Here is a 21338-nt window from a genome sequence, read left to right as displayed (position 1 = left end):
AAAAAAAAAAAAAGTTAGTATTTTTCAGTTTGGGTCTATTGGACCAGAAAAAAAAAATTGGTATTTCCAAAAAATCATGCATTTTTTCATGTTCAATAGACCCAAGAAGAAAAATGCCAGTGGCCCCAGGATCTGCATGTGGCGAGTAGGTCTCTCCCCACTACACACAGACAGCCCCGTAGCTAAGGACTTTTTAGGGAGGGGGCCTGGGGGGCCCGCCTGCTAATTCAATCAGAGGCTCCAGGGCAAGGGCTGCAGCAGCCACAGCCTCCGGGTCCAGCTCCCCCCCCAAGGAACCCCCGTCCCTCTTCCCACCGCACAGCACCAGGGACAGCCTCTGAAATCACTGCCCTTGTCCTCCCTGCCAACAGGCTGACAGGCAATCAGGGGGAGCTGGGGTAGGGGAGCCGAGGCTCAGAAAGGGGCCCCATAAAAACTGCTGGGGGGCCAGGCCCCGTGGGCCCCGCGTTAGCTACGGGCCTGCACACAGACCTGGCTGGGAGGGCTTTTTCTGTGGCGTGGTTTAAATGGCACCGCAGGAGAAGCTGTCCCCCGGATCTGCATGCAGCATGGAGGTCTCTCCATGCCGCATGCAGACCCAGCTGGGAGGCCTTCTTCCTCAGCGAGGTTTAAGCTGCACTGCAGGAGAAGCTCTTCCCAGGATCTGCACCCCAACCAATCCTGGGCCGGCTCCTCTTGCAGCTTGGTGTAAACAGAGCTGCAAGAAGAGCCAGCCAGCTGAGAGTTCCACACCACCCCAGCTGGGGCTGGCTTGTGGTATAGCTGACTACTCCTGAATAAAAGCAAAAATAAATAAATAAATAAATAAATAAATAAATGGCTTTTGGGGGATCAGCTATACCGGTAGCCAAATACAAATCTCTGATCTGTATTCAGTTTAAATAATATCCGAAAAATACCAATAAGGTATTTTTCAGGTATTTTTTTGGTTCGGTGTATGCTGAACACACACCCCTAGCAACTAGTTTCCTGTACACTGACTATCACAGCATTTTCCATCGCCTTTATTCAGTCTCATGCCCTTTTGTGAATATCTACAAGTTCTTGGCTGTCCCAGTGTTTGCCTTTTCTCCTTTTTCATTCACACTTCATTCTTCCTGTCTTCTGTCCAGTCACTTCTGGGCTGATTTACATGTGTTCTTTTTTTTCTATTTTATTTATCAATTTTCCACTTAATTGTCTTATACATATAATCATCCTTCTATACATTTGAGTCTACATTTTCCATACTTTGTTAATCCAGTTATACAGGCTTTCCCATCTTTCAATAAATACATTTTCATCTTTCCCTTGAAGAATTAAACTTAGTTTGTCCATTTCTGTTACTTCCATCAATTTACACAGTATTTCCTCTCGTGGGGAATTTATCTTGTTTCCAATACCTGGCCAACAATATCCTTGCAGTTGTCAATATATAGGTTAACAAATACTTTTCATTTTGTTTATAATCTCCTGGTATCATATTCAATAAAGCTATTTCAGGAGTTAGGTCCAAGTTTAAGTTCATAATATCCGAAATTATCTTTTGTATCATCTTCCAAGATACATCTGTTTTCCTACAACGCCACCACATATGATAAAATGTCCCCACATTTCTTTTACACTTCCAACATGTTTTAGATATTGATGGGTGACATTTAGCTATCCTATCTGGAGACCAATACCATCAGTGAAAAACGTTATAGATATTTTCTTTATAATTACTCGCTCTCATATTGTTCAGTGTTTTCCATGTATTTGCCCATTGGTCTATATCTATCGTTATGTACTATATCATCCATGCTCTCATCGTTGAGCTAACTTTTCATCTTGTAAATATTCTTCTAGTAAAAATCTATATAGTTTCTGAATCATTTTGTCGCTTGTTGATAACCAGATCTTAACTAATTGTGTTTTATATCTTGAAATCCTACTATCACATCTTTAGCATATCTAGATCTAAGTTGCATAACTTCCCACCGTTAGATTTATTTTAAATAATTTTAATAGTATTTCTTCTGATTTTAACTTGTTATTCTCGTCCAGCAATATTTGATAGCTTTCTCTATCACATGGTTTTATAACGGAAGCTTTTATGTATGCTTCTAAGGGCGATATCCATTTTGGAGTCTTCCCATAATATTTTTCTTTAATTTCATTCCATAAATGAAATTAAATCCTCCTATAGCCCCCTGCTTTGGAGATTGCTATTTCTTCCAAGCGCTGTGCAAGTCCTCCTGGAGTATAGCACAAACTCCCTGCCTTGGCTCTCTCTTGTGAGAGCACTTGAGGTTTTGGAAATTCACCAAGAAAGGCACACACAACCTGTCTCGTGGAACCAGAACCAGATCTCGATTTACATGTGTTCTTAAAGTTAAGAAATGTAAAAGCAAGAAATGAAAAGAATCTTCATTTGGACCAGCAGTATTGAACATCTGAGAACTGCTTCTAGCATTAAAGTTAAAGGTTTTCCTTGCTCGAAAGCTAGTCAAATCCGACTCTAAGGGGTGGTGCTCATCTCCGATTCCAAGCTGAAGAGCCAGCGCTGTCCAAAGACTTTTCCATGGTCATGTGGCCGGCATGACTAAACGTCAAGGTGCACAGAATGCTGTTACCTTCCCACTGAAGGTCCACCTATTTATCTACTTGCAATTTCTTGCTTTTGAACTGCTAGGTTGGCAGGAGCTGGGGCCAGAGACAGGAGCTAACTCTGTCATGCAGCAGTAGGGTCTCGAACTGCTGAACTACCGACCTTCCTGCCTGCAGCTCAGTGTCTTAACCTCTAAGCCACCATGGCCCCTGCTTCTAGGATTACTTATAAAAGGATTTATAGACAAGAGTCAACACACCCCCACCTTAGTGGCTAAAATGAGTGTGTTTGGCTAATTTGCAAACATGTATCTCTCCTCTTTGGAAAAAAACAAAGAGTTTTTCAGTAATGATTAATATACAATTATATCATCGATATATACAATTTCCAGGATCACCACAAATGGCAGAATCCACAAATACTGGGAGGCAGAGTTCTGCTGCCTCCCAATAGCAAAGTAACCAAATTTTTGCAGAATGTAATGGTGGAGACCGCATTATTTGATCAGACCATGGACTGCAAATAAGTGAAATCGCAAGCCACAAATCCACAAAAGACAAGAGTATACTTTACTGTTCCATAAATTCTTTCTTTCCCATTTACAGGGGGATGTAGAGGCTCCTTAAACTTCCTCCCTCTTTTCTGTTCAGTGCTAGTTTTAAGTGACTCTTGCTAATAATTTCTTTTTAATTACAGAGCAAAGAAATTGCATTCCAGCTTCATGAGGATTTAATGAGGGTTCTTAATGAGCTTTATACGGTAAGCATATTGGATTTGGCTTTGATTGCAAGAATTGTTCATTGAAAGTTCATTTTTAGGCATTTGTACATTTTTAATCAAGTCAACATGTTATGGTACAATACTGTGTTTTAGCTTGGTGGCAGTGTTTAATTAAGACTATCGCTTTAACCTCAGAAGAAAAAAATTGAACTTTTCAGAATCTTATAGAAGTTTCTGATCATTTTCAACAATTTTTTTTAAAACCATCACATGCTTAGCTGGAAATTAAATGTTTACTGACTTGCCTAGTTATACATAATGGACTTGAGTAGACTATTATGCTTTCTGTCTTTATGTGCTTACAGCAATATAGTGAAATGTAATGTCTTTCATGAACTGGATCTTGTTTGTTTTTTAAATTGTGCCAACTCAGTAGGATTATTTTATTGACCCAATTGGAAGCAGAAGAAAGTCCTTTATGAGTTCTGCTTCAAAGCTGCTTCGTTTAGGCATTATCAGTGTTTATAACAATGTAATTCTGTGATCCTTCAGTCCTATGACTGGTCCTTTTTATGAGTGTCTGTTGACTTTTTAAATTATTTATACGCTGATAAAACATGAAAAATTAATAATCAGTCACATAATGTATATATTGGTCGTAGGGAGAAAATTTTCAGAAATTTTTCAGCCATAGGGGAATTTTTTTTAACAGATATGGGTAGAAAGGCATTGAAATGTATGCAGTGCTTTCTTTTTTATCAAGCCTAAGCCTATTTTACTACTTTAATAGCTCAAAATTCATCATATTTATTAAATTTAATATTAACAGTGCAGGCCTAATCAGAGGTAGATTTTTCCCCCTTCTGAGTCCATTGAACTCATTAGGCTTAGAAGGATGTAAATTCTTTAGAACAGAAGAACCAACTCCCCACCCCCACGCACATTTTCCTCTAAGTTCCCCCCTTAGGCTTTCATAAGGATTCTGTAGTTTGTGGATTGCATGTTTGTAATACTTGTTGAAATAGAAACTTCTTGAAATAAATATATATCCAAGGGTGGGTAGTGTACTATTTTTTGTTGTAGTAAACAAAAATGTTGTGTTTGCACTCTCATGTAATGGTTGGTCTGATTTACTTAAGTCTGTGAGATGTGCAGTATGTTCTTCCTCCTTCCTCTCTAGGGCAAAACAGGACTGGGTGTGGTGTTGACACAATGAAAGCACTCAAAGAGCAGTGTTGGTGGGTGTTTGATTATATTGGATTGAATATCCAGCTGGAAGGGGTATTTTCATTCATATATGAGATCCCCCCCCCCAGTCGCCTTTGAATCAACTCACTTTTACTAAAGTTCATGATCCTACACTGTTAACATTAGTTGCATGGTCTTGTAACAACTGTTCGGAATTTCTACTTTGACTTAGTCCATGTGGAAAAGAGATGTTTGTATGTGTTGTATGTTCAGTGCCATTAAGTCACTTCCAACATATGGCAACCCTATGAATTAATGTCCTCCAAAACGTCCTATCATTAGCAGCCTTGCTCAGGTCTACCTAGGGTCGCCAACTTCCAAGTGGCCCCTGGAGATCTCCTGCTATTGTAACTGATCTCCAGATGACCAGTTTCAAATCCCCGGGATCCAGCCCCAAAATCTCCAAGTATTTCCTAACCCAGATCTGGCAAACCTAGGTTTACCTTATCAGGAGAGGAAATAAGATTAATTCACTGAAGCATATCTTAGGCCATTGCAACAAGAAGGCATACTTTTGTACAGGAGGGTGGACTAAGGGCTGCAAAAAAGTCTGTATGACTAAAGACTAAAAAGTATAGGCTTATGGCCCCTGTATACCATTTTGAACAGTTTAAGGGCATAGAAACCATATTCCATTAACTGGAGGATAATAAAATGATAAGCCATTTGGCTTTAATGTGTTCATTTTATGCAGCTTGTAATATTCCTCAGTTAGATAGGAGAGTTAAACATGCCCCTGGTTGATGCTATTTTAATCCATTCTGGATGGGACTGCTTTGGAAGACTGTTTGGAAACTTGAAGCTGGCCTAGAATGCGGTAGCACTCCAAGTGAGAAACATGGAGCACTAATACTATATTGGGCAGCAGGGTCTGTAGTGCAAATGCAGCATTTTTTCAGGCAAAATGCAAGTAGGACTAAACTTTATGTACTAAGCTCAGGTCCTAAATTCCGTAGTGGCCTCTTCCTTAAGATCTGAAAATGTCAGAGCACAGATATCTTTCCAATGCTTTACAGGTAGTGTCTGTTTAAAAATAATTTGGTTCTCGTATGTATTTTAAACTTTTGTATGTTTAAATACGTTTAAATAGGAAAATGTATTTCCTGTAAAATTTGGTAATAATGTAGTATTGAAATGAAAAACTGTTTTTTGCCTTTATATGATTTTTTTTTAATGCAGTGCTTCAGTACCCATGTAGCTACATGGTACCTCTTCAGCAAGTCAATAGCTACTAAAATTTATTTATTTCAGGTAAAACAAAGGTGAGCACTGTTGTTGCAGTGTTGCATCCCTGATTTGGTCACCCTCCATGCACTGAAATGAACAATTCCCAGAAGGGCTCATTTTAAATTTAACATTACTGCATCTTGACTGGCGTTGATGTATGCCATAGAGTTGTGGTGTTGACACTGGAAGAAAATTATTATAGTCTTTTATCTGCTGCAGTTGAATGAGAAGGAAGGTTTCCCATCTTTGTGCTGTCACAGTTCAACAGACTATTTTTTTCTTTAAGTATACGAAATACTAAACATGTTAACATTTAAGATGATAGTACATCAAAAAAATGTACTAGTTAGACCACTAAATTACTAGGGATTGTTTATCTGCGGAGTGCTGGTTGAATTATGGATCAAACTAGCAAAATGGATGCACGCAGACAGATTATGTGTGTGTTTTTCAGTGAAGTTCAGTTTAGACACAACGAAGCTAATGCAGTATTCCTGTGTAGATCAACATATGCAGCCATAGTACTTGGAATGTATTTTTCTCAGCTCAGCCATATATGGAAAACAGTTCCAGTTTCTTTCTGCTTCACTTGCCGTTTCTTCTTTGTGGACTTCATCGGAATTTCCCTGCCCAGAGATGGCAACCTTATTGTGGACATCACTTGTTATTAATTTTATACCTTCTTGCATATCGCTGTTATCTTTATAATAGCTAGGGGTTTTGGGGAGTTACTTCTAAATGAAGAATATATGATATCTGAGTGATATGTGGTGGTGGAAAGTGTCGTCAAGTTGCAGCCAACTTGTGGCTTCCTCATAGGGTCTTTAAGGCAAGAGACTAACAGAGGTGGGTTTGCTATTGCCTGCCTCTGCGTACGGGGCCCTGGACTTCCTTGATGATCTCCCATCCAAGTACTAACCAGGGCCAACCCTGCTTAGCTTCCAAGATCTCATGAGATCAGGCTAGCCTGTGCTATCCAGGTCAGAGTCATACACAGAGGGCACAATCACACGCACATTTAGCCGCACCATAGGCACGAATGCGAGGTGAATTTAAAGGGAAGCGCCCTGTACCTGTCGGCAACCCGTTTTGATCCACTACAGAAGCGAAGTAAGAAGACACCAGGGAAAGTCCAGTAGCAAATGGGTTGCTATGGGCCACGGACAGACTTTCCCCTGTGTGATTGCTCCAGCACACTCTCATGGCATCAAGATGGTCTGATCAGGCCATCCTGACTCTGTGCCGTTGTTTTTTCCCCCTTCTCAGTATACGCATCATCGCACACTCCATAGGGAGCCCTCAGTGCTGAGATACAATTTATTGATTCCCTTTTTAAGCGCATCCGGAACAAACGGCAAAAAACCAAACAAACCTTGACTCACCTACGGTTGCATCTGATCATGCAGTGGTGGGCTACCTCCGCAGCTTCAAAGGGCTGTGTGATTGTGCAACTGCGGGTCAAATTCTTCCGGGGGAAATCGCCTCGCTCCCCCCCCCCCCCCCCGGTGTTATCTTGCGCGTGTGACCACCACCAAAGAATTGATTTTAGAACCCGTTTAGGGCAAATCAAAAGAAGATATTGCCGTTTTTAGTAATTTAGGTATGTAAACCTAAACAATATTTTACCTTCTAAATTCAGTGAAAACTTATGGTTTAGATAGGTGTAACTTGACTTGGGAGTGCACTATTCATGTCTTAGGTAGTTGTAACTTGACTCAGGATTGCACTGCTCATGTTCAGGTTTTCCTGACTGTTTTTACTTTTGTGAAATAGCCAAGCTTAATCACCACTATGAATTTTCTTAGTCCAAGATGAAATCTATAAATCGAGTACTCATGAATAATCTCAAACACTTAACAGACCACATTATTACACCTACTAAATGGTCCTAAATCACGCTCATTTGTATTGGTGTAGAATGAAGGTACAAGTATTTTTTTTAATGAGCTATTTACTCAGTATTGATGAATACATATTGATACCAGGAGCTTACTAACAGCACTTTCATCGTTGGATAATGGGTGTCACACCATTGACCAGAGAATGTTTTAGTTCAGGTCTTGAAACAGATAAATAATAAATGCCATGAACTGCTGAATAAGAAATGGGCCCAAGAAGTAGTAGTAGCTAGAGTCCAAATCACTCTCCACCTCCTGTTGAGAAGGTCTTGGAACATGAAAAGCCATTATGATTTTGAAAAATAATTCGTTTTGCTCAAGGGCACTTTTAGCAACTGAAAGTCCATGACTCTCTGAAGCTCAAAATTCCAGTCTTTGAGATAGACTACAAAGTGATTTTTCAGCCTGTGCAGTTCAAAAAGCTGAATACTGTAAGACATGCAAATGAAATGTAAAATACCTCCAAAATCCAGGTCCTTCTCTGGAATATTAAAAGCCCACAGAGACTATGGGAAACGGTTGTTTTAAGAGCACTTTGCTTTGTATCTGTTTTCAACATATGCAGATTTGTTTTTCTCATTGTTGTTAGTTGAAAATATAGTTCACCTGTTTTTGCAGAAATATTAGCAAGCAGTCCTAAGAATCCTACTCAAGTCCATTCAGTGGGACTTAACTCCCAGGAAATTTTTGTTAGGACTTGCACTGCATTTAGTCATTTTCTGAATGTTTGTTTGTTTCACTGCTTTAGATACTTTCAAGATAGAGAAGAAACAGGAGCCAGTGCCAAGCAAACTCCCAAAAGCAGTGTTCACAGTTTTATTAACTGAGTTCTGGAAGTGACAGAACTGATTCTGGTTCTTCCTGTAAACCATGCCTATACATATACCATAGAACATTTCATGTTGTATCTTAAAATAAAATATGATGTTAACAGTGCAATCCTTTGTATACTCACTGAAATGAAGTCCATTGAGAACAATCCAGTATTGTAGAATTAGTTTATTAATGGTGCAATCCTGTCCCAGGCAGAGTTCCTCTGGTCTAAGCCCACTGATTCCAGTGCTTCTGCTATGCCTACCAGTCAACCCTTTTGGTTATGCAGGCATAGCACACCAAGCATCACCCCACCCATTTTAGTCCTTCCCACTGTTTGTAGCTTTATCCCACCTGCTGAAACAACTTTGACGGATTCAGTGTTTGCTCACATCATGAGTGCAGCATGGGCTTCTGGCAACTTGATGCAGTAGCCACCTGTTGCCACTAAATACCATAAAGATCATAGCCCAACTTACAGAGTTGTTTGGGGATATGAGCTCCCTCCATGTACTAATGAAGAAGAAGTCAGCTAATCACTGTGCAATACTCCAGCACGAACAATGTCACTTGGATTGAAGAAGTTTCTCAATCTTGACAGGAATTCTAACATTGCCATTTCTATTTAAGTGGTACAAAATCTGCCTGTACCAAGTGGACCGTTATCCACTCATGGTGTCAATGTCTCCTTCCGTTCAACATGGCATAGTGATCATACATATAGTAGCATTCTCTAACAGTGCACCAAAATTAATTAATTCCATTCTCTTAAGTATCTCTAGCATTTGATCTCGTGCATATTTAAAGGCTATCAACACTGGCTATTTTTTATACTATAACTTGCCCTGAGCCTTGGAACCAGGGCAGGCAATAAATTCAAATACATCATGGTGTTCTGGAAATGGGTAGCCTTTTCTTCATTCAGTTTTCTGTTTCTTCATATGTATCTTCTTCTGCCATAGGTCATGAAAACATACCACATGTATCATACAGAGAGTATCAGTGCAGAAAGTAAACTAAAGGAGGCTGAGAAGCAAGAAGAAAAACAAATTGGAAGGTCAGGAGAGCCTGTTTTCCATATTCGGCTTGAGGAAAGACATCAGAGGCGGAGTTCTGTGAAGAAAATTGAAAAAATGAGGGAAAAAGTAAGAAGCACTTTATGAAAATCTGTTACAAAATTCAATTGTATAAGAGATTTTTTTAAAACTCCCAGAATTTTTGGAAGTTTTTGTGATGTGTTTTCATTTTAATGCAGAATGAACCTGGGAATCCTTAATTGTTTTGATTATGTGTGTACCAGAGATGTGAAAGAAATGTGCAAGTGTATTTTAAAAAATAATAGCAGTGTTGTACATACTCCATATACAGTGCCATCGCTTTCTGAAATAGCCTCATATGTTTATAATTCTTGGATGAAATAATTAAAGTATTTTTGCCGTATTGGCACTGTTTTTTTCCCCTAAGCGTCAAGCAAAATATTCTGAAAACAAGCTGAAATCCATTAAAGCCAGGAATGAGTACCTGCTAACTCTTGAAGCAACGAATGCGTCTGTATTCAAGTATTATATTCATGACCTTTCAGATTTGATTGATGTAAGTAGATGATGTTTGTTTAGTTCTCATGTTAAGGCACAGTGTTTGGCATTTCCTTTCTGCTTTTCATTTCGAACACATATATAATCAGTACTATGTAGTTATAATGTGATTAACTTTGTTATTGCCTGTTTTGAAGCGCAGCTGTACTATAGAGGATATTAATGTCATATTTTAAGAAAGGAACATTATAATGTAGTTCAGTAGCATGGTCACTATAAATAGACTTACTGACTAGGGGTGTGCAGAAAACCTCGGTATTTTTCAGGTTAGGGTATGTTGAAAAATATTCCCGAATCCCAATACTGGTATGGTAGTTGGATATGGTAAGTATTTTGGATTGCTGAATGTTTTCAGCTACACTATACCCTAAGGGAACCATTATGGTCAGTGGTCCCCATAGGTTATAATGGAGAATCAATTTGGGGGTATCTGGGTCTCTATGGGGACTGTTTTTTGAGGTAGAGGCACCACATTTGCAGCATAGCTGCTGGTGCCTCTCCTCAAAAAACACCCCAAGGTTCAAAAAGATTGGCCCATAGGGTCCAATTCTATCGGCCCCAGAAGAAGGTGCCCCCATCCTCCATTATTTCCAATGGAGGGAGGAAAGAAATTTAAAGAGAACACAGTCCCTTTAAATGCCTTTTGCAAGCTGCAGTTGAACTCTGAAGGCATTTAAAGGGCTTGCAGCCCCTTTAAATGTCTTCTTCAAGCTACAGTTTCACCCAGAAGGTGTTTAAAGGGACTGCAATCCCTTTAAAGCCAGCTATCTGGCAGCCCCAAAAAATCATGAATATTTTCAGGATTTTTCAGGCTTGGCCATATCAGATAGCCAGATAAATACCCTGGCTGATATCCAGCTGAAAAATACCCCCAAAATACCAGTAAGGCTGACAAAATACCCCGAAAATACTGGTAAAATACCCGGAAATACTGATTGCACACCCCTATTACTGACCTGAGTAACGAATACTTTCCCCACAAAAAAAAAAAAACAGTTTACATCTGAGTCTAAGCTGATAGTATGTTCTGATATCCCACTTCAACCATCAAATAAAGAGAAAAATGGCTTGTCTGCTTTTAATTACAGACCTTAAAGGGGAGGAAATGTGACAGTGCCTTTCAGGATATACATAGCCCCCTTAGAGTAACAGTTCAGCTAGCTCATAACTTTGACTAGCAGAAGTCAAATCCAGTCTTGTTACTTACCTAGAAATGCCAGAGGTAGAACTTAGAATATGTAAAATGTGTGCTGAACACTATGCTATGGCCACTCCAGTTTGAAGTACACCCATTATGCATTTTCTTCCTTTGTTGTACAGGGCAATTATTTAGTGTCTGGAATTTATTCTATGAACAGTAACTCTTTTTATAAAGGAAGTACTCATGATTGAAAAGGGGTGGTCGGGGTCCTCCATACCTAAGGGACCGCCTTTCCTCATATGTTCCCCCGCAAGCACTACGGTCGGGGACGCAACACCTCCTGGCGATGCCAGGCCCCAAAGAGGCCAGGCTGGCCGCTACCAGGGCCAGGGCTTTCTTGGTGGCGGCTCCTACCTGGTGGAACGAGCTCCCGGAGGAGATCCGGGCCCTGCGGGACCTTGTACAGTTCCGCAGGGCCTGTAAGACGGAGCTCTTCCGCCAGGCGTATGAGTAGGAGCCGCCACTACCATCACTACTGTTCCATCATAACCTGGCCCTGGAAGAGAGAACATCAGTGTTTCCCAGAACAGACGACGCTGAAGTGGCAGTGCAGTTGTAATACGCCATCTTGTGGAAGATCATGCTAGAACACTCAGAGCACTTTTGTTAATAATAATGTTATTGTACTGTAGAGATTTTAAATGGTTTTAAATATGTTTTATATTTAATACTGGCTTATGCCTGATTATAAGCCGCCCTGAGCCCGCGTAGCGGGGAGGGCGGGGTATAAATTGAATCTATAAATAAATAAATAAATAAATGATTGGCTGGAAAAGGGAATTTCCCACAGTGTAACTGGATGTTAGTAAGACACTGGAACTGGCTAACAGTAATTTAATTTATTGAGTACCAAAGTGGAAGGGAAGTTAAGACATCAATGGCATAAGGAACTTCACAAGAAAGTTGACCTGTGGGATTATGGCTACGGATGCTTGGGTCTGAACAAACACAAACAAAGCAGAACTTATCAGAAGAGATCTTTGCTATGTGTAGACGCTGATTTCAACTGGTTCCTCTTTGTCAATATCCCATGTTGTTCCAGGAGGAGATTGCCCTGACCCTCATGCTTGGCTTATGCAAAGAGTTTCTTTCTTAAAAATTTATATCTTTTGCCTTGGATAATTGCTTCAGTACTCTCAGTATACCTTTCTTTGTTAATCTATAGCTATGGTGTAAAGTGCTGGTAAGAAGTAATATAAAAATGGCAACAGACTGGATTGCTTTTTGTTAATCCAGTATTCTGAGCTATGTCCTTTGCTGAACTTAAGTATTCCTCATTTGCTTTAAGAAACTACTGCCTGGGTTGGGCACCTGTGAGATTAATTAAGTCACTACCAAACCCTTCTGTGTCACAACTTTTCTATCATTCAGAAATTAGAAGGTCAAAAATTATTTGTAATCCTGGGCTAAAAGTAAACACATCCAGGGGTCATTTCCTGCGGGAGCACACAGGAGCAGAGCTCCGGCAGTAAGGAGCCCAGGGGGTGGCCACATGCAACAAGCCCCGCCTCCTGTTCCCAGCCGCCCTTAGTCAGGCCATGAGGAGCAAGAAGCAGCCAGGTAAGTTGCGGAGCCTCCCCGGCCCACCTTCAGGTACAAGCTCTCCCTCCTCTGTGAGGGCAGATCTGTGCGTCCCCCCCCCCCCCCCAGCAATCCAAAACAGTCCAGTGGAGCCTGAGTGGTGTGTGTTGCCTTCTGACACACTTCCGGTGATGTCAGAGGGTGTGGCATATGCAAATAAGTTATGCTAGTAAATTATGCTAATGAGCTCCTGTACCTCTTTTTCTACGAAATGACCCCTGAACACATCCATGTTACAAGCAAAAAAATTACTGTAGTAAGTTACTTAACCATTTAATGCAGAATGAAAATCACATTACTGTCAATAACATTTACTTGGGGTGATACAGACCAGTAAATAATTTCAAATGGGTGGCAAAACGGTGCTGGGGGGATCTTACAAAGAGAGACTGCTATAAAACCATATCCCATCAAAAGAGTAATCAGTCCTCTCAGACTCTTCCCATCTGATGACAGATAGGCAAAGTGGAGTTAAAATAAAATAGGTCTCGTGCAGGACAAAAATATAGAGATGATAGCTGAACTAGAGTACACGTGTAAGGAGTGGGATGTGCTGAGATATTAGCACCTATGGTGAGTGAGAAATAGCAGTTTGTTGTTAAGGTTGGGCAAAAATATAGTATTGAACTTATTGCTGTATACTGACTGAGCAATTTCCTGTTGGATTCTCTCTTTGAACTTCTTTTGTGTGACAATAGAGACTTTTAGGTCCACAACAGACTGCCCTGGAAGATTAAAGTGTTCACTCACTGGTTTCTGACCAATGCAATTTTAATGTTCATAATTTCTTTTTTGCATAGAGATTGACCTGTTTGTCTAATGGAGAAAGATATTGTTGACACATGATTGCATATATTACACTCTTTGTCTTATAGATGTAGCTTCATCCTACTGATGCAATAATTAGACTACCTTGTAAAAGTAATCACTGCCTAATGTTCCTTCTTCTATTTAGAATAAATTACCCAGAGTTCTTTTAGAATTAAAATTTATGAAAAGAAACAGCCGGACTGACCTGCTTTCTTATTGTTGTTACTTTTTTACCATTCCAGTCAGGATAATTAGTTAGGCACAAGATTTTTCTGAGTATGCACAAAAGGAAATAACAAGAACAATGGGGGTTTTTTTGTTTTTTGTTTTGCCCCCCATAGGGGATTTTTATTATTTTTATATATATATGAACTACAATACTACTAGATGGGGAAAAGGAATACTAATGCCCTAAAAGTTATCGGGGTAAGGAATCTAATACAAATGTACCTAAAAAGATGGAGGAAAGGAAAACTATATCCCTAATACTCTAAAATCTAAAGGATATGGGTATGGGAAAAACTAATTTTGTAACACGATCATAGTATTGAGATGTTCAGCTATTACACTTAAGAATTCTCAGAATTAATATATATCAAAGGAAAAAAGGAAAAAGAAAAATAATAATAGTAATAAGCTGCATTTTCAAACAATCATGCTTGTTTCTGAGTCTTTTCTTCTTGCTTCTTTTGCTTCTTCAAAGTTTGGGAGCGACTGCTCCCATTTCAGATTCCGATGTCTGGGTAGAACTGTTACTTGAGCTTATTGACTCCTGTGAGTAGGAGTCTTCTTCATCATCATCTTCTTCCTCCTCCTCCGTAGTTTTAGTTTTCTTCTCTTTTTTCTTCTGTGCTGGACTGGACAATTGGTCCATAAATTTTTTGGCCTTAGGAACAGAGTCAATCTTATTCTTTTATCCTTGAATGTAAAATTTAATCCTTCGGGGAATGCCCATCTGTATTGTATCCCTTTTTTTTGTAAATAGAGAGTCAGTTCTTTATATGATCTCCTCCATTTCCTGACTTCATAGGGAATATCCTTTAAGATTTTTATCTCCACGTCTTTGATTTTGAAGGGTTTCCCTTGCGTCAGTTTAAGCACCAGATCCCTGGTAGATCGTCTCATAAATTTCAAACAAACTTCCCCCAGGAGTTTATTTTTCTTAATATAATCTGGATACGTCCTGTATGTCCAGTCTATTTCCCTTATTATTTCATCTTTTTTGTAATCCAATAATGATGCCAAGGCATCTGCCAAAAGTTCCTTTAAATCCTGATTCTTCTCTTCTGGTATCCCTTGGAAGCGTAGAACGTGCATAGATCTTTCCAGCTGGAGCTGAATTAATTGCGATTTATCGGAGGATCTTTCTTTCTCCGTTTCGGCTACTCTTTTGTTTATAAGTTCAGTTTGTTTTTCCACCTTTTTCAGTGTTTTTTTCAGTTGCTGAAGTCCTTTTGTCCATAGAAGTCAATTGGGCTTGTACATTATCTAGCTTTAAGCTAAGGTTTGTCATCTGTTCCATTAGGGGGCGCAAAGCATTTGCTAATAGAGTGGACATGTCCGAGTTTACTTCCTGGTTTGAAGAGGAGGGAGTTGTTGGGTGTCTATTTCCGGTTTGCATTCTTTTCTCCGGCGGCACCCTCTGCCCTCTCCCAGCCATAATATCAACAAGAAGTAAGTTTCTCAAAACAAGATGAAAGTTATGCAATTTCTTTCCGCTTTAACTCAATCTGCAGCTTATCAGTTCACTTAAATTCTCCAACAAATATAATTGTTTAAAGTCTGTTTCCGCCTCAAAACCACTTTGAGTTTTAGTGTGTGGGGGGAGATCTTGAGTTCCCCCTTCACCACCACCACCCGCTTTGCCGTAGGCGCTTCTATTTGTTCCCGAGGTATAATACTCGCTTGAATTCACTTGAGCATTGCTTAACTCACATTTTAAAGCCTCGGGAATTTCTTAGAAGCCTTTTTTCCCGCTTAGATCATGTCCGCTTGTCCAGCAGTTGTCTCTAAGTGCCATATTGGCTCCTCGGCAACGGTACCTATCGGGGAAAAAGGAGTGCCTCAATTCCTCGGCTGTCGCCTTGGAAGAGGCTTTCCTCGGCTCCCCAGGCTGGGGGTCTCCTACAGAGACCCCGGAGGGTCCGGGACCAGCTCGACCCCCTCCCATCAGCCGAGGCTTGGGACAACTCCATCGGGTGGCGAGTCACTTAAACTGGAAGCCAGAACAACAATGTTAAACTCATGGTAAGGCATATTTTGAGAGGCTGTGTAGTTTGAAATGTAAATTGGGTTAAAATTGATGGGTTTAGTACTGATAAATTTGAGAGTAGAATGTAAATTTATTTAAAGATAGTTAATATTTTATCACATTTATAATGTGTGCTTTGCCTGACAATATCAGAATTTTTCTAGGAATTGATCACAGAACTGAATTGCTTCTACTATGTGTGCGCTTTTCTCTTTCTGCCACATTCTGCCAAGGTCCTATTGACACTGAGTCCAAACTCAACTGAACTTTCTCTTCTAGACCAGTGGGAGCAAAACTTAGAGGAAGGGCAATGTTGCACGACACCATGATGTCATTTCCCCCAATCTCTTCCCCCCCAATGCTCCCATCTGGCAACTCTACTCACATCTCTCCCAGAAGCTGCAATGTCTGTCAGTTTTCTAGTACCAATAAATTTAGGCCTTAGCAGCAGAATGTATTAAAGGAAATGATAGTCTTCACCAGGGTTCCCTCTAAGCTAGCTCACAGTTTTTGAGCCTCCAGCTCACAGATTTTTGTCTTAGCTCAGGAAGGATGGCTCCAGAGCAAACTAATTTATGCAATAGCTTGCTCACAACTTTAATTACATTAGCTCACAAAGTAGAATTTACGCTCACAAGACTCCACAGCTTGGAGGGAGCATTGGTCTTCACGTGATAGACTGTACCACTTGAGACTGCACACTGAGGATAAAAAACTGTAAATACTTTTCTCTCTAGAAAACATTACACAGTAGAAGTGACTGGCCTGTAACATTTTGTCTCTACTAGTTTCTTCTTCCAGGAAGAATTTTATATGTGAAAGTATTAACTCTCACCTGCAATTTTTTTTTTTACAAAAAAAGTATGATTCCCTGGCACTACTACTTAGATTGCACATTGGGGATATAAAAAACTGTCTCTCTCTTTTTTAAACTTCACAACAGGTAAAATGTTACACAGCAGAAGTGACTGGCCTATAACATTTTGTCTCTACTAGTTTCTTCTTCCAGGAAGAATATTATATATGAAAGTATTAACTCTCACCTGCAATTTTTTTAAAAATAGTATGATTCCCTGGCACTGCTACTTAGGTTTATCCTATGAACTAGGATTTAAACAAGGTTTCAGTGCATTTGCAAGGTAACCCAATTAGTATTGGTGTAGGCATAGCAGTACTCTCTGGCTAAAGGAACTAATGGAAGGGAGGGCAAGATCAGTGCAGGGAAGAGGGGAAAAGACTGGGCAAAACTGTAACATGCTCCTGAGCTAACCAGCTTCAAAACCAGTTTTGCACTGGACCTTTGTTGGGATGATCTTAACTGTGGGTTGGATCCATTTATGTGTTAGCTGAAAGGAAAATGCATTCAGTACAGTTCCACTTGCACAAGCATTAGTGCATCAGCTGCAGTAATACATAGCTATTTAATGTAATTTTTAACAAAATAACAATGTGCATATGGAGCAATGTTGGGGGTGGGGGGAAAGTAGCAAGTTACTATGCAAGTGGGTCCTGAAATCTACGGCAAGTTTAGAAATGGGTCCAAAAACTAAATAAACTTAGAAGTGGGTACTACTTCAAAAAGTTTGAGAACCACTTACATCCTAGTGCCAGCTGTAATGGGTAGACGCAAGACAACAGGTCTCACAAAAGTTATTCTTATCAAATACCCATACTTTGTACCAATGGTAATCGGATTTTTATTATTATCTTTGCCCAAGAACTCAAGATGTGATGTAAATTGTGTATTATTTTGTACTTTTAAAAATAATCACTTAAAAAAAATAGCATGGGGTAAGATTGAGCTATATTTTGAGTCAGTTCACATCTTAGATAACAAGAATTTCAGGGTATTTTCGAGAGTCAAAGCTCTCTCGAGCACGTATTTTCATCAGCTTTGACTCATGAAAGCTCATACCCTGGAAGTCTTGTTGGTCTGTAAGGTGCTATTGGACTTGGAGTCAGCTCGTCTACTGCAGACCAGCACAGCTCACCTCCTCAAACTGTTTTCATGGGGCAAAGTTGGACTAATATGTATATGTACTTCTTTTTTTTTGATTGCGAAGCTCTTCTTCGGCTTATTTCTGCTGCTGCTTGAATATTGCTATTATTAAGAAGATTATTCTGTTTGTTTAGGAAATTTGTTAGCACGTTTCCCAGTTGAATGTTAGGAAATAATAGAGCACTGATTATTGATAACAGCTTTTTAAAAAAATTAAGATCAAGATACTGAATTTTTTTTTTTGTTTTATACATTTTTTTTCTTTTTTCGTATTTTGTTAGTGTTGCGATCTTGGATATCATGCAAGCCTGAACAGAGCCTTAAGAACATACCTCTCTGCAGAATATAACCTTGAAACCTCTCGGCACGAGGGTCTGGACATCATTGAGAATGCTGTTGACAGTTTGGAGCCACGAAGCGACAAGCAGAGATTCATGGAGATGTATCCTACGGCTTTTTGTCCTCCAATGAGATTTGAGTTCCAGCCCCATATGGGCGATGAGGTCAGTAGCTGGTGACTCTTTATAGACATGGAAAAAAATGCAAACAAATTTTCGTTTGTGGCTAGATGAGCATTTCCTCTGTTGTGAACTGTGATTTCCTTTTTGTTGGTGTCTGGCTTCTATGCATCTGAACAAAAAGTCTAGTTAGGGTAAAATGAGAGCCAGTATTATTCATACACACACAAGCTGATCAGCAAACAAGCTTCTCCAAAGAATACTGCTCAAAGAACATTTTGTGTAGAACTTAATTTGCCAGCTGCTCTAAACAAATCCCATGCCAAACGAACCCTTCATTACTGCATATTGAATTGTGCCACAACACTGGTGAACCTTCTGTATTTTGGCCGAACAAGTTTCAGCATATAAACAAGGACAGCAAAAAAGCTGATGTTGGACTGTTCAGTGCCCTTTTGTAACAGCACATACAGACATTCACAAGTAAAGGGAGGTACCAGTTGGAAATAGATGATAAGACATCTTTTCGGAAACTTGAAGGTGGTATGTACTATAGAATCATCTTTACTTATGGTAGATATAGTATGCAACTATGGTTAAACCTGCTTTGCTCCAGCATTGCCTGCGAAGAAGAGAGACTAGCTTCCTGCAGCACAGTCATTATTCTGTAATTGATGCATGTAATAGATATTATAATGGATAATCGTTGTTGGATAGTCCATTTTCTTTGATGAACTGTAGTTAGCACTTAACTACTCTTATTTTAATGTTCCATTAGGTTAGTCAGGTCAGTATCCAGCAGCCAGTCCAAGGGGAACTCATGCTTAGATATCAGCAGTTACAGTCACGACTGGCCACACTGAAAATTGAAAATGAGGAGGTAAGACTTGTCTCTGCTTGTGATGGGAGATAAACAGTGCCATGGCTATTTAATTATGTCAAATATTGTCACAGTCTCTCATATGGAGTTTAAAAAGTACTGAATTGGTCCATTGAGTACAGTTTTCAGAGTATTTTTGAAAGAGAGGATATCTTTATACACAAGCGGGCTCATGCTGTGGGATTTGGGGGGATATAAGCCGATAAAAGTTTTTCAACCTTCATTGCAATATCTGTGGGCCTAAAATTGGTTTCTGGGGGCTAGCAATTATGCATTTTGTATCAGTGTAACTATTTTACGCCTAGGCAGTCATATAATTAAATTGGTTTCTTTTTTGTTGTTTTGTTTTTATGTCTAGCAACAAGTGAGCCTTTGTGAAAGTTTTGTATTTTTGCAGTGATATTGATATGCCACTGTTGCATCAAGGATTGTTTATCAGAGACTTCATAGAGTCCATTAGCAGTGCTATTCTAACCTGTGCTTTACATTCCTCTAAGCCCATTGACTTCAGTGGACTTAGAAAGGTATAACTGTGTTTAGGATGACACTGTTAATAGCTCCCCTTTATGGTCATTCTGAGTACATTAATCTGCCTTTCCTTTCAGTAAAGTGATATGCACTTGTTAACCCCAGGTTAAGAAGACTAGTGAAGCTACTTTACAAACTATACAGGACATGGTCACCATTGAGGATTATGATGTTTCTGAATGCTTCCAGCACAGTCGCTCAACCGAGTCTGTAAAGTCAACAGTTTCTGAGACTTATTTGAGCAAACCTAGCATTGCAAAGAGAAGAGCTAACCAGCAGGAGACTGAGCAGTTCTATTTCATGGTATGTTCGATATTTACCCGGCCATATGATAGCATCCTAATACCCAAAGTTAGTTTTTCAAACTTTTTATAATTCAAGGGAGCAAATATTCAGATATCAAATGCATTGATCTTGGTCTCTACAGAAGTTCAGAGAGTACCTGGAGGGAAGTAATCTCATCACAAAGCTTCAAGCAAAACATGATTTACTGCAGCGAACACTTGGGGAAGGTAAGTGGTTCAGAGTAAAAATGTTTACAATGCAGAGACACATAGATTTAGAGACAAAAATATAGACAATGCATTTTCTTGGTATTCCTGTGTGATTCTTGGAGTTCTTTTTCTTCCTACTAACATTTTAAACTACTTTTTCTTGCAGAATATACCCTGTGGTCTTGATGCAATATAATATGCACGTATAAATAGTTTGTACAGGTGTATGGATCCTTACTCCTGCCAACCTAGCAGTTTGAAAGCAATAAATTGCAAGTAGATAAATAGGTACCACTTCGGTGGGAAGGTAACAGCGTTCCGTGCGCCTTGGTGTTTAGTCATGCCGGCCACATGACCACGGAAACGTCTTCGGACAGCGCTGGCTCTTCGACTTTGAAACGGAGATGAGCACCGTAACCCTAGAGTCAGATTCGACTGGCTTTCGAGCAAGGGAACCTTTACCTTTTTATGGATCCTTACACTTGTGACATAGATTTACAGAAGGGCTCTAATCCAATGATACATGTGTGGCTCTTCGACATGCCACTTGTAGCCATTCTGAGCAGCATTCCCCAATGTGACAGCCACCCTGTGTTTCAGGAAAGTGAGCAAGGCCCTTACCCAGTGGGGACTGTGATTGGCAGTTGGTTCCTACCTTGAAACAGGTGATGTTGGAGGAACAGAAAAGCTGTGATCCTCCCTGAGGTGCAGGCCTAACAGTGTCAGTTTTTAATTGCAATTCTGTTGTGTGTATATGTTGGAAGTCTTAGTACATGAGTCTTTTTTTTTTTTGGTTAACAAAAATTTTTATTTTTCATTCGTTGAGAATTCATATAGCTAACACAATTAATAGTTTCCATTACATTTCATTCACCCTATTCCCAATACCTCCCCCCCTCCTCGGCTTCCCACAATGCTTTCCCCTTTTTATCTCTTTTTTCAGTATAACATTAAATATTCTCATTTTTCTTAACATTAAAATCTTTAGATAACAATCAGTTGATTTAGTATTGTTCTAAATACAGTAAACTTTGCTTTACATCCC

At 39.7% G+C, this 21338-nt stretch overlaps 1 protein-coding gene across 1 annotated transcript in view; it reads left to right on the top strand.

Annotated features, from left to right (window-relative positions):
* SRGAP1 (SLIT-ROBO Rho GTPase activating protein 1) overlaps nucleotides 1-21338 on the top strand; it is a 173580-nt gene that overhangs the window by 95799 nt on the left and 56443 nt on the right. Inside the window, exons 4-10 of the mRNA XM_015411760.1 lie at nucleotides 3287-3349; nucleotides 9459-9641; nucleotides 9961-10089; nucleotides 18215-18436; nucleotides 19170-19271; nucleotides 19905-20102; nucleotides 20227-20311. Of these exons, the coding sequence (XP_015267246.1) occupies nucleotides 3287-3349; nucleotides 9459-9641; nucleotides 9961-10089; nucleotides 18215-18436; nucleotides 19170-19271; nucleotides 19905-20102; nucleotides 20227-20311 (982 nt within the window). The remainder of the gene's footprint in view (nucleotides 1-3286; nucleotides 3350-9458; nucleotides 9642-9960; nucleotides 10090-18214; nucleotides 18437-19169; nucleotides 19272-19904; nucleotides 20103-20226; nucleotides 20312-21338) is intronic.

This window comes from Gekko japonicus, unplaced genomic scaffold (assembly GCF_001447785.1).
Source record: "Gekko japonicus isolate JY-2015 unplaced genomic scaffold, Gekko_japonicus_V1.1 scaffold543, whole genome shotgun sequence".
NCBI classification, from domain to species: Eukaryota; Metazoa; Chordata; class Lepidosauria; order Squamata; family Gekkonidae; genus Gekko; species Gekko japonicus.
This window is presented reverse-complemented; position numbering and strand designations above follow the sequence as displayed.